The sequence below is a fragment of the Rhamphochromis sp. 'chilingali' genome, assembly GCF_963969265.1.
Source record: "Rhamphochromis sp. 'chilingali' genome assembly, chromosome: 9".
In the NCBI taxonomy this organism is placed as follows: Eukaryota; Metazoa; Chordata; class Actinopteri; order Cichliformes; family Cichlidae; genus Rhamphochromis; species Rhamphochromis sp. 'chilingali'.
This window is the reverse complement of record NC_137936.1, coordinates 7,419,965-7,433,228: the sequence shown is the minus strand read 5'-3', so window position 1 is coordinate 7,433,228 and position 13,264 is coordinate 7,419,965. Positions and strand designations below refer to the sequence as shown.

The window sequence follows — 13,264 nt, the reverse complement described above, 5'->3', positions numbered from 1 at the left end:
TGTATTACATCCATTCAGCTTATGGATGCTAAGTAAACTTGCTAGAATTAGCCTGTAACTGACTGATAGCACTTGTTGAAATATGGTCATTTTTGTCTTCCAAAATACAACAAGATGGCACTTTTCCATGCCAGACCTCTTAAAACCTCAAAAGCAGACTATATTGAAGATGTGTTGAGCTAAGTCAAAAGCATATTCCTCAGGAAATTGGCATTCACAAATCTAAAATGTTGGGAACCACTGTCCTAGTATCATGATGAGTATGACACATTTCTTAATAGCTTTCTTGAAGCCTGTGTTGTTTCTTTAATTTTCATGCTTGCCTGTCTGTTTGTTGCCCAGTTGAGCAGCTGCCCACCATCACAGCTCAGTCGCCCAGCACTCTCATCGCCTTTCCCTTTGACGAAAGCTTCCCCGTGATTTGTGAAGCCAAAGGGAATCCCGAGCCAGAGTGAGTACTTCAAAGGACGGGAGCTTGTTATTAGCAGTCAAACAGACACTAAATACCAAACAACACTTTAGCATCAACATGTTGCACTTCGATGCTTTGATTTGTAACTTTCGGTACTGAGTGTTCTACGGTCTCAGCTTTAAGACTTGACATTTTAACACTGGCTTTCTTTATGTAGATTCAGATGGACAAAGAATGACCAGGAATTCGACCCCTTTCAAGACCCCCGCCTGATGAAAGAAGAGAATTCTGGGACCTTTGTGATACCCAATAATGGGAACCTTACAGAGTACCAGGGAACCTATCGCTGTTACGCCTCAAACAAACTAGGCATCGCCATATCGAAGGAGATTGAGTTCATTGTGCCCAGTGAGTAACCTGCATCTTTGAGTGTGCATGCAGATGTGTGTGTGTGAGGTGCTCTGTTACAGAGCTTTCAAAGTGATTCAGGGCCAGCAGCTCCCTGTAATGACTGCACCTCTCTGTTGTGAGCTTTTCATTGTATTGGACGTGGCAGAAAGTCATTGAGGTTCCCGAGCGCTCCACCCCTCGCAGCGTCTCATCTGTAGGTCTGCACCAGAAAAAGCATCGGGTGTGATCTAGCCTCTCCATCATTTCCTTTGCCTCATTTTTCATTTTGTTCCCAAGAACACTACATAAATTCTCCAAGAAAATCCACTCCACAGGGGACTTTGACTAAATTTGGCTGGGCTTCAACCGCTCAGCACTGGTGACAGGGCCATGAACAATAGCGGTAGGGATGTCTGTTTTGTTTCTGAGGGCCAGAACTGAAGATAATAAATAAATATATAAATAAATAAACAGAGCACACTAGGATTCAATCTATTGAATGATTCGCAGCACAGGTAAAACTGACACGTGCTACACGTAGAATTCAAGAATGATATTACTGCCACCTTCTGTTGAAAAGAAAAACTGCACCACACTATTTATTATTTTTTTCAACTCTAGTTTATCTTGTTTTCAGATGTTCCTAAATTCCCTAAAGAGACACTCGATCCTGTCGTGGTAGAAGAAGGCCAGCCATTTACTTTAAAATGTGACCCACCTAACGGTATACCTCCACTGCAGATCTACTGGATGACTATTAGTAAGTAATATCTCATGTTGTGATGAGTGCACAGTTTGGTGTTGACTTTCTTTTTTTTCTTTCTTTTGTGTCCCGTTTGGATCTTTAGCCATCAGAATTGTTGTCTTAAGGCCAAGAAAGATGCCAAGCGGATTTATTTTACCAAGTGGATCATCATGGCCTTGCCATATTGGTCCTTTATGATTGACCTTTATTATAATTATGAATTTATTTTGTTTTCAGTTGTGTTGACTTTCTAACTTGGTTAATTAAAAATAGTTTAGACGGTAAATTTCATAAGATATATTAGGCTTATAAAAATGTGTTTTGAATCACATGCTAATCAGAAGGAAAGTCACTGCAGACTCTCTTTTCAAAGCCACAGAACTTCTTTATATTCACGTTCCCACATACATGAAATATATCAGGTAAAATGTTTGTTATGTTTACCTTTACTGAAGAGTTGGAAGAAGCCAGTAGTAAAATTATGGTATGGAGTGTTTTTGAACAGTTTAAAAGATTTTTTTTCCATGTATAAAGACACTTCACAGCCGTGGTGGCAGAAGTGTTATAGAAGTGTTATCCATTATATCAGTGCAGAAATGACTGCTTCAGCTGGTGGGGTTATTAGAGTGATGAGCTTTCTCTGCTTCGTAGGCAGTTTGGAAGTTTATACCAGAGATAAATAAGGTACAGAAGACCAAAATAAAGACTATTCTTCTAGGTCTTTGTAAAACAGTGAAACATTCATTCTCGTTGTGCCACAGTTATTTAAAAATGAGAGGGGAATTCATTATTGTGTGCAGCTGTGTTTATGAAACATATAACAAGTGATCCAAATTAGATGATGGTAGTTGATTTTTACTATTCCCAAGCCATAAAATTTCAATCAATGTCAATCTGTAAACAGATATTTTTTTGTGAAGGTCTTAGTAACTGTCTCAGTGAAGTATTAGGAAAATTACTTCATTATGTTCCAATGTCGTTTAGCTGGGTTAAGCTGAAGTACATGGATTTAAATCAGCAGTTGTTCAATTAAAGATTGTTTACATCTACATGGAATCATTGCCACCGTCTTCCTGTGCTCAGATCTCCAGCACATTGAGCAGGATCAGAGGGTGTCCGTGGGCCTGAACGGAGACCTTTACTTCTCCCACGCAGTGGAGAAGGACAGCGGGAGAGACTACTGCTGCTTCGCCTCCTTCCCCAGAATACGAACGATCGTTCAGAAGACCGCCATGTCTGTCATTGTCAAGACAAGTAGGTGTCTCGTTGTTTTCTTTGTCTCCACTCGATTATTGTTTGCCTCTCAAACCAGCGTGACGTGTACTTTGATTTTGGAGCACTGTTCATTTACCAGCACATTCGCCGATACCGTTGTTGAAAGGAAACACTTCAAAAGCCATCCCAGTGTCACACTGTTTTGTTTGTGCGCGTCTTTTTGTTTCTATGATTTTATGATGTGACTCAGATGTTGGTGATGTGCATCATCCACATTTTTCACATGTTCATTGTGTGTGTGTGTTTTTTTTTCTTGTTTGTTTGTGTGTTTGTTTTTTTGGTCTCATCCGTCATGATTTTAGGAAAAAGTGACAGTTCTGAAAATGGTAAGTTATATTAGTGTATTTCTGCATGTGTATGAACTGCTTTATGCACAAGAAAGATGTGTGAATACGCTGTTCTGTCTTACTGTGTATTCTGTTCTTTTCAGCTAATGCAATTCTGGAGAGAAAACCCTCTCTTCTGACGCCCCCTGGTGGCAAATCAGAGATACAGCTGGTCAAAGGAGAGGACCTGAACCTGGAGTGTATTGCTGAAGGATTGTGAGTAATAATTTACCTTAATGTTTTAGAGTTACTATATTAGCAGTTATATTGCTATGTTAGAGTAGCATGGTGGTGTGGATGTGTTTGCATGGATTCTCTTCAGGTATTCTGGCTTCCTCGCACAGTCCAAAGACACTTAATTAGTTTGGTTGGTTGTAGGTGTGAATGGTTGTCTGTGTTTTCCCTGTGACAGACAGGTGACCAGTCCAGGGTCTAGCTATCTTTCTTGCCCTATGACTGCTGGGATAAGCTCTAGCCCTTCCAGGACCTTTAATTTTAGCCATGTAAAGGCAGTATGTCACTATTTTTAGGCTCACCATTTGTTCCCATTTTCTGTCAGTCCAACTCCACAGGTTGAATGGATGAAAATGGGCCACAAATTTCCTAGTAAAGTGAGATTTGAGAATCATGGAAAATTGGTGATTGTGCCAAGAGCTGAGCTGGAAGACAGTGGGAAGTACATGTGCAAGGCAAAGAATCCACTGGGAGAAGTTCAACATACCTTCACCGTGACAGTCGAAGGTAAAAACAGTGTACAGTGCAACACACTGCAATGTTGTCACATCTGGTTTGTCTACATTGATTTCATTATTTCTGTTTGACAAATTCGTCTAATCATTGATAAAAAGGGGTTTAAAGACCAGCTGCTGTGACGATACATTGTGTTAAAATCCTCACAAGTAAAAGTTCTGCTTTAAGAAAAAGTATGATTCTTCTGTTATTGTATATCAAATTATCACCTAACTCTAATGCTTTAATCTGTAAGTAAGATTCTATGATTAGTGGAAATGGAGCTAGTTTTTATTTAGTTAATATACTCTGTTCCCACTTTACGGATTGTGGATCTGCCAAATGGTTATCAGGTACAGGAAAGATTAAGAAAAGGCTCTGATGGCTGATACAGTTTTATTCTTATTTTCCTCAAATAAGCCTCAAATGGAAAAAAAAAAAGCTTTAAATATCATTGAAAGATGAAGATCTGATTGCATAAACATGCATTTTCACTGTCAGCTTCCTTTGTTTTGATTGCTATGTTAAACATGGTTGTGTGTGTGAAAGACGGTGTTAAGAATAATTCCAAGTAATGCATAATAGTATAATCTCTATATCATGGTGGCAGGTGGTGAGGCTGAAGGCAGCGGAAGAGCCTTTTGTGGGTCCATTTCTGTGTGTAATCGGTAGTAAATGTAGCATTCATTTTTACTGAATAATACATATTGCGTAACTATTCCTGTGATTGTGTTCTCCTCTGTAAGTGCTCAGTGTCTTCTTTATACTGATAACATCACGCTGACTGTGTGTTCTCAGAGCCTCCAGAGTGGGTGTTTGAGCCTGAGAGTCAGCTCAGTATGATCGGCTCAGACGTGCACATCAAGTGCTCTGCCAGTGGGATTCCTCAGCCGACGACTACATGGAGGGTGAACGGTGGACCTCTGCAGGGTCAGTCCCACAGCAGTCTCACTTAAAGCTCACTTCACTTCTTTGTACTGCGAGCTCCTTGTGATTGCTAGACATGTTGAACCCCACAGAAAGGCTAAAGGTTGATGCTGTTTTGTTCAGTGTTACAACGTAGAACATGAGGAGGAAGTATCCAGAAGTGGGAAAGTACTCCAAGGATGATGAATGTGAACATAATTGTTTAGTATCTGTTGAGACACAACCATAGAATCTAAGAAAAGACAAACAGAGACAAGTAAAACACTGACGTGAATGCTATTAATTAGGTTTGTACATTAAAGGTAATGTGCACTGCATGTTTGAGAATATGAGGGATATAAGACCTTCTATGGCTTCAAAAACCAAAATATGAAGTCACTTAAATCCCTGACAGCTGGGGAAAGTTTATTATAACAAATCTAGTTAGGGCTACGTTAGCTGCAGTGTTAACTGTTAGTGTGAAGCCTCTAGGCTATGTTCACATTGTGCACAGGTACTTTAAACATTGCAATACAACCCCCCTAAAAACCATCCAAAAAAGCAAACAACCAATAAAACCAATTGTAGTACCCAGTTAGTTCACTGGGATTTAGTGTGAAAGGCCCCTGGTGGGGGCGTCAAGGTACTGCATGGACGCGTAGCAAAGTATTTTTCAATGAAATTATAAAATGATTTAAGTTTGTCATTTAAAATTGAAAATAGAGAGAACATATATTTATGATTAAATATTTATATATACTACAAGGATGATGAATGTGATCTGTTGAGATCTGTTTTGATTAAAGATTAATTAGCTTAAGAAGAGGAGTGAAAGAAGCCATCTATGTCCACTGTGAGCGACCATCTTTGAACAGAGGCGGGGTTTACGACACCAACTCTCTGCCATCTATAATCCAGTTTTGAGATCCCTTCCCAGACGCCTTAACGCCCACTCACATCCTGGGCCATCTGATCTCAGGAATTCGCATGATAAGGTGGGGCCAGGTTTCACAATGAACACACCCGAAACTCTGGCTGATTGGGACCCACACCCAGTTTCACACCTTGGCTCAGGCGATTAGAGGATCATCAGGGGGTCCTTTTGTCCCTCTGTGGGGGGTTACTCCCACTAGGTTTATATCTGGGACTCTCCACCATTTGACCTTAGAACTGAAGAAGCTTCTCGGATGAGAGGTGAAACGTCTTCAAGCAACTTAAAGAAGTCCAGACGCTTTTCTTTCCAAGCTCCTTTGACTACGATGACCTGGATGACTGAGAACCTTCACAGACATATAGCTTAAGAACCCAAAAAATTCCTGTTTTTTCTCACTTTTTCTGTAACGCACTAAAGATACCACACCTCAACTCCAACATCTGAGTTTGTATGATTGCATGTGCCCGATTTCCAGGGTAAAACTGGTTGAAACAGAAGTTTACGTTGGTTTGCTGCTCCATCTTTTGGTACAGATTGGTAGTACACCAAAGTGTGGCCAGGTCCTAGGTCAACTTCAGCCGACATCACTTTAACACAACAAACACACAGATGTTTTAGACTTAAAATCAAAGTGATTGTTGCTTCACATTCTTTTGATGTTAGTTAATTTGGGAATTTCAGCTTAGCATATAGATTTTTTTTAATTGTGCTGGTTTAAAACTTTGTGTTCACTGAGTGTACCTTTGTATTATTCCAGAGTCCCCAGCACGAAACAGGAGGGTAATTGGTGACACCATAGTTATACATAATGCCCAAGTTTCTGACAGTGCTGTCTATCAGTGTGAGGCCTCCAATAGACATGGAACCATTCTGTCCAATGCAAACATCATGATCATGAGTAAGTATATCAGCGAGCCACAGTTTTATTAAATTCTGCTTCACCATCCGAGGTCTATGAAAATACCATCCATACAAAGTATTTGTGTCACAGCGTACATGAATAAGGTTCAGACTTCCTTGTGAGACACAGAGAGATCGCTGACTGATGTGTCAAGCTCGAGAGCTGCCGCTGATGCTGGCATATGCCCATAAAACAGTGAGGAGCCCAGGGAAGGAGAGCTGTCTGCAAGCTGTATTCCTTCATTCAGGATGGCCGTTCTCCCTGTGGAGCAACAAGCCCTGTTCCCTACCATTTATATGCTAACAAGTCCCTTCTCAATTCCATACCAATTCGAGTGCCACAAGACAAACATGTGCTGCTTTACAAGAGCAGATTAAAAAAAAAAATCTGTTGTGCAGCTCAAATGTGGGGAGTTGCTTCTTGGTGACACAGGAGTTAATAAAGCTGGACAGTCTCTGAATGCTGAGTCCCAGTTGCTGCCTTTGTAAACAATTAGTAGAGACAGAGCGTTTTAATGGGAGGCTTTGGCTACAACTGATAAGGTGCACACACTCAGCGAACTCATTATTCCATTGTTTTCAGCTTTGATTTCTTTCTCACATTTGCTCATTTCTGACAACCTGTCAGCTGAATCGTTTTTTTTATTTTCTTCTTTTTTTTTCCTTTTTAAAAACACAACAAGCTCACAGTTAATGCACAAGTAAAGCAACACTGTTGTCACCTCATTTAACCTGCAGTTATCTGCCTATTTCCATTCCTGTTTTATCAGCTTTTAAAACCTAATCTAGCTGTGTGGGTTTTTTTTTTTTTTTTTTTTTTGTCGAAGCCATTTCCTCCACGGTGAAAAAAATATATTGTGCTTTTCTAACAGCACTGTTACGATGTTATGATGAGCGTCTCCTGCTGGTTTTTGCAGATTTGCAGCCCATGATTTTAACAAGTGAGGGGGAGGAATACTCTGTTGTGGAGAGGAAGGGAGTGACGATGCACTGCAAGGTCTTCAGCTCTCCTCCTTCTACAATCACTTGGTAAGTGTAGCTTTTTTTACCAGCAGAGGGCAGTAGATCTCAGCTGGTCGATGCGTGCACTCCCTCAGTATACTGGCTGTTTCATTACCCACGACCTGCTATTTCTTCAAATCAAGCTGAAGTAGCCCTGTCACTCAGCTCTGATGTCCTGCTTTTATCGCTTCACTGCTGCCATAGTGTAGTAGTGTAGACCACCTGTATTTGCATTTATTTTTCTCCCCTCTGACAACTTTTGCATGTTCTCCAGGAGCAAAGACGACTCCCCTGAATCTGTTCATGGACCCAGGTTTACTGTTCATGAAAACGGGTCACTGAAGATCTACAATGTGGAGAGGGGTGACACAGGACAGTACACGTGTTTGGCCAAAAACACAGAGGGATCATCTGCTATCAATGCCATGCTTTATGTAAAAGGTAAACAGTTTTAGTCATTTAAAAGAATTGTGTTAAGCCTCACACGGGCCTCAAAATGTAAGTAACTTGGTCCTTCCTTTGGAAGATCCCACTCGAATAGTAGTGGCCCCGGAGGACCAGCGGATCCTAATAGGTACCACGGCCCAGCTCTCATGCCTGGCGGAGTACGACAAGTCTTTCAGCAATGACTTTGAGCTCCTGTGGGAAAAAGATGATATGGAGATAGCCCTCAACTACACTGAGAATTCAAGGTAGAATTTTTATTTATTTATTTGGTGAAACAGCACTGCAGACCTAATCCCAGCTGAAAAGCCCTTTTCCTTTGGTAAATCAATACCCCGTCTCCATGTTTCTACCGACAGATACTTTGTGGAGAACGGTGTTTTTCACATCATGAATGTGAGCCACAGCGACCAGGGTGTGTACACATGTGTGGCAAAAACTCCAGCGGACCAAGACGTGGCCTCAGCCCTCCTCATGGTGTTAGGTGAGCTTACGTGTGAGCGCTGCTTCGGGGGTCAAAAGTTCAGAGCACCCTGGTGCTACATTAATGCGCAGCAAATTCGAGAAGGCCACAAAATGTCAGGAAGCCAAGCGCAGAGCATGAAGGTGCAGACCGTGGCTTTATTAGCACAGCTTCTTTGAAGATGTTGTCGACATGTTAAAGTCTAAAGAAAACAGTGACGGGCAGCACAGCGATGCAGCTGGTTCCACATCCTCTGACTCCTGGGAACGATTGAACGTTTGCTCCCCGGGTCTTTTTCTTGCTGCAGAGATCTTGTGTCCCTGTGATTTTCTTTTTCTAAAAGCCGTGCCGTTACAATGATTTTCAGATGTCCCCGATGCGCCGGAGAACTTGGTACTGTCTGACCGCAAGGGCAGAAATGTGACGCTGAAATGGGTCCCCGGGGACGACCACAACAGCTCAACCACAGGTAAAAAGGAGCATCCATGTGTGCAGGTGTCAGGACATACAGCGCAGAGAGGATCAGTGCATCTCGTAGCGAATGCCATTAATATGACAGACACATTCCTGAGCAGCATCCTGCATGTAAATAGATTTGTTTGATACCATCTTGTACAATATGAATCCATTATTGGTTCATCCAAGCATGAATCATGATTAGTCTCCCTGAGGAATGTACAAGCCCAGAGCAGGGTTTGAGGCGTTTTCTGCACAGCTGGTGGTTAGATAAGTAATCCTTTGGCAGGATTCATAGCGGTGAGGGAGACCTCTGATTGTCTCTATGCCTGTCAACAGAGTTTATTATCGAGTACGAGGAGAGCCACTGGGAACCAAGCAACTGGAAGGAGCTACTCCGAGTACCTGGGAACCGCAACTCTGCTGAGCTCAAGCTCAACGGCAATGTCGACTATTGCTTCCGAGTGTCCGCCGTGAACGCTGTGGGAACCGGGCGTCCTAGCGAGGCCACAGAGAGATACAAAACTCCTCCAGAAGGTCTGAGTTTCCTCCTTTCATCGCTCAGTATTTACCAGTAGTACCTTTTGTTAGGGTCTTCCAGCCCACTTGATACGCTGCTGCTCTGTGAACTTTAAAACACTCAGACCTGCTACATAATTGATTCCATTCTTGTTGAAACTCTGCTTTCTCGCGTGCCTCGTTCACTGGAGATTTCTTCCACTAGCAATGCTGACAAAATCTATACTCCTTTTCCTCCACAGCCCCTGACAGGAACCCTGAAAATATCAGAATCGAAGGTCATTTGCCACATGAAATGGATATCAAATGGGAGGTAAGAAATAGACTTTGGTCTTTTTTATTATCTTCTTTCTGCAAGTTCTGTGATGTGGCCTACCTTTACGTAGCACATTATTCCTATCGTTATAGTTTTGAGCAGTCAAAGAATTTCTGAGAACAGAGATAAAGTTTTATCAATGTTTCATAGGCTATTACCAATAGGAATTAAAGAAACAGAAATGGCCCATTTATGATATTTCACTCTAGAGATCTTTAAAGAAGCCCTTTTCTGGAATGTCCATGAATGAGTTCCTCATTCAAGGCTGCTCTCTGTCTTTGATTAGAAAGAGAAAGGAAAGCTATGAAGATAAAAAAAATTCTTTTTAACACTCACAGTCATATATTGGCCTTTATTGTAGAAAGATGAATCTCTCCTTCACTTATTATCCGGTTGCCCCGTCATGGTAATGTAGTCCCTGAATCCTGGATTCATGAGCTCTCCTACTGTTAATGATTTGCTTTTGTGGATAATGGTATCTCATTCTATTTCTCACGGTCTGACTTCTGTGACGAGATGAATCTTTTCATCTATAAAGTCTCAGCAAGCACTATATCAAAGAAAAGCCTTGCTGCTAGACCAGGTCAATTGTTCCATTGTTTTATTAGATGGTGGGATAAAGCATTGTTCCAAGCAATGTTCACCGGACAAGTCATTTTTTTCCCCTATGGAAGGAGTGACATAGCGTGGTGAAATATAACAAGTATCTTACGCAACTGTGAAAGTCTCAGTGAAACCCACTCCATTCTTTCTTTTCCTGCTACGATACAGCCCCTGTTACCAATTGAGCACAATGGTCCCGGCTTGGAGTACAAGGTGAGTTACAGACGACAAGATGTGGAAGAAGACTGGAAGGAGAACACAGTGAAGAGACACTCATTCGTGGTGAAGAACACCCCAACTTTTGTTCCCTACGAAATAAAGATCCAAGCCAAGAATCGTCAGGGCTTTGGACCTGAGCCCAAGTTAGTGACTGGCTATTCAGGAGAGGACTGTGAGTATAAGTTAATTTTTTTTTCAGTATTCCCAATAAAATGAGAATATGTTATGGGAAAGGGGAGTTTGAAGTTACTTCCTAGCAAATAAATATTACTGCAGCCGTCCTCCTCTCTGCGGAGCAGTTTTTTTTAAAGTTATTGTTTTGGCAAATACAAAACACATGGCATGGCTAAAAATGCCCTTCTAAAAAGAAAAGTTGGGGAAAATAAGCTGGCTTTTGCTGCAGTTTGTTCAAAGCTAAACAGAAAAGAAAAAATGAACATGTTTAAATGTTCTAAACCTCAGAACATTTAAACATTTTTTTCATTTTGCTTGTGCCCACATGACCTTTGGCAAAAACTTTCACTTTTTTGGCCTTTGTTAGCTTTATGCTAAACATGGAAAGAATTTTTGCTAGGTTGTCTAGCCACCTAACCAGGCCGAGGGTCAGACCCAGGCTTGCCACTCTCAGCCATGCAGCATGTGAGCGCATGCTGAACGCATTGAGCTAAACTGGCATCTTTAAATGAGTAAAATTGAAAAGTTGTTTTGAGTGCCCTTACTCTTGAAATAAGAGAAAAATAATCTTATTCTCTTTCTGGAATTTCAGCCAAACCATTGTCATATCCTGTAACTGAAAGCTCAAGATGAGCTGAAATATCTTAAGAAAACGTTGGACATATTTTCTTAGAATGAGTTTAATTTTGTGCAGTTGTGCAAAACTTGCTTGTTAAGAATGTTTTCTTTTTAGACAAAAAATAAGAAAACATGTTCATAAACAAGGTTTTTTTATTTTCTTGAAAATCATTTTTGCAGTGTGCTAGAAGAAGAAAGCACCATGTACCGTACTTTTTACTCTTTTTCTTTTGTTTAGCTTTCTTTTGGATTTGTCCTCAGGAGGTCACCTCAGGTCATGACACTTTCTCACTGCTGTGTCCTGAGTAAAATGGGATTTTAGGAAATGTAGCACTTGTTTTTGTTTTTTGTTTGTTTTTTCATTTTTTTGTGACTCCAAGTAGAGTTCCCTCCTCGTAGGTGTTCCAGTAAATCAGTGATCCCTAAATGTAAGCAAGCCGAGTAGTACTTTGTATTTTTGTGTTGTTTGGGTTTGTTTTTCCTTCCCTCACTTGCAGCCTATTGTAGATTATAATGTGTGTTTGCCTTTGCAGTTCCCTCTGCTGCACCTGATGATGTAGCTGTGGAGGTGATGAACAGCTCCGTGGTCAAGGTTAGCTGGACACGAGTACACAAGGACAAGTTACATGGACATCTGGGAGGCTACAGGGTAATACCTCAAAACCAGACCTTTGCTTTTAGACACAGTTTAAAAGGAATGGCACTGACCTTGCTCTAAACATTTGCTTCTCTCACCTCACTCTGTCTCCTTTACTGGTGTCCAGCTCAATGTTTTCTTGCTTACAGCACCAGAAAAAAAATCACACTAACTCAGTCAGCATTCCTTCACACATGTACATATGTATGATGTTCAAAGTTTGATATCTTGTAGGCACTGCTGAGGATGTCTCTGTGTGCCTCCTTCCTGATGTAGATAAGTTGGTGGCGTCTGCGCAGTCTGGTGGACTCAAAGAAAAGTCCCGGAGATAAACACACGCTGGCAGTCCCCGGGGATAAGAACCACGCCACGGTACCAATTCTGACGCCCTTCTCCGAGTACAGCCTCATCGTCATGACCTTCAACGGGCGGGGCAACGGCCCAGGCAGTCATCCCGTCAACTTCAAAACCCCAGAGGGAGGTAAGATTGTGGAAAAACAGCATGGAGTGTATTGATTCACAACTACTGAAGGGAAAATCTAATAATAGCCAAGTAAACTGGGTTGCAGAATTTGACTGCTGTGTGTGTGTGTGTGTGTGTGTGTGTGTGTGTGTGTGTGTGTGTGTGTGTGTGTGTGTGTGTGTGTGTGTGTGTGCACGCCTTTGCAGTCCCAGAGAAAAATCATGATTTCAGGGTCACAGATGTACAGAGGCACACTGTCTCTTTGGCCTGGGAGCCGCCGTTGGAGCCTAATGGGATTCTCATTGGCTACCTCCTTAAGTACCATCTCAGTACGTATCCCTATTCCTCATCCTTACACTTAATCAACACACATATAATGGTGATGTTTCTGTATTGCTGTGAGAAGATGATGTGTTTTTCATCTTGTGTTTAATAGAGTTTACCCTCAGCTTGTACTCTGTAAAGAAAACAAACAGGCCATCTATTGCTCTGACTGCATATCGGCTTAACTGTTTCAAACCTTATCCTCTACACAATACTGCACTACAGACAAGTATGTGCAGTACCTGAACAGTTTCTTGGGAAAAGAAGTGGTGATTGTCTAACCCATGATCCTTTACACAGAAAGAAGAATTGCTGCTCTGCTCTAATAAGGCTGGGGTCAGAGTGTGTGTATAGGAACCATGTCAGGGTGGTGTCTACTGGCCTGTGTCATGATCGCGGCTCGGCTAGT

At 41.6% G+C, this 13,264-nt stretch overlaps 1 protein-coding gene across 11 annotated transcripts in view; it reads left to right on the top strand.

Moving 5' to 3' along the window:
- The window catches only part of chl1b (cell adhesion molecule L1-like b), a 76,707-nt gene that overhangs the window by 48,571 nt on the left and 14,872 nt on the right, over positions 1 to 13,264 (top strand). For 8 of the 11 annotated variants that reach the window (XM_080892641.1, XM_080892634.1, XM_080892639.1 and 5 more), the window contains 20 exons: positions 343 to 451; positions 630 to 820; positions 1,440 to 1,562; positions 2,631 to 2,801; positions 3,125 to 3,148; positions 3,253 to 3,364; positions 3,708 to 3,889; positions 4,676 to 4,807; positions 6,475 to 6,615; positions 7,535 to 7,646; positions 7,894 to 8,060; positions 8,146 to 8,311; positions 8,423 to 8,547; positions 8,894 to 8,995; positions 9,322 to 9,519; positions 9,744 to 9,814; positions 10,589 to 10,811; positions 11,965 to 12,080; positions 12,345 to 12,549; positions 12,738 to 12,860. In XM_080892641.1, the coding sequence (XP_080748767.1) occupies positions 343 to 451; positions 630 to 820; positions 1,440 to 1,562; positions 2,631 to 2,801; positions 3,125 to 3,148; positions 3,253 to 3,364; positions 3,708 to 3,889; positions 4,676 to 4,807; positions 6,475 to 6,615; positions 7,535 to 7,646; positions 7,894 to 8,060; positions 8,146 to 8,311; positions 8,423 to 8,547; positions 8,894 to 8,995; positions 9,322 to 9,519; positions 9,744 to 9,814; positions 10,589 to 10,811; positions 11,965 to 12,080; positions 12,345 to 12,549; positions 12,738 to 12,860 (2,793 nt within the window). The remainder of the gene's footprint in view (positions 1 to 342; positions 452 to 629; positions 821 to 1,439; positions 1,563 to 2,630; positions 2,802 to 3,124; positions 3,149 to 3,252; positions 3,365 to 3,707; positions 3,890 to 4,675; positions 4,808 to 6,474; positions 6,616 to 7,534; positions 7,647 to 7,893; positions 8,061 to 8,145; positions 8,312 to 8,422; positions 8,548 to 8,893; positions 8,996 to 9,321; positions 9,520 to 9,743; positions 9,815 to 10,588; positions 10,812 to 11,964; positions 12,081 to 12,344; positions 12,550 to 12,737; positions 12,861 to 13,264) is intronic. The other 3 variants (XM_080892642.1, XM_080892640.1, XM_080892636.1) reach the window with 1 other exon arrangement.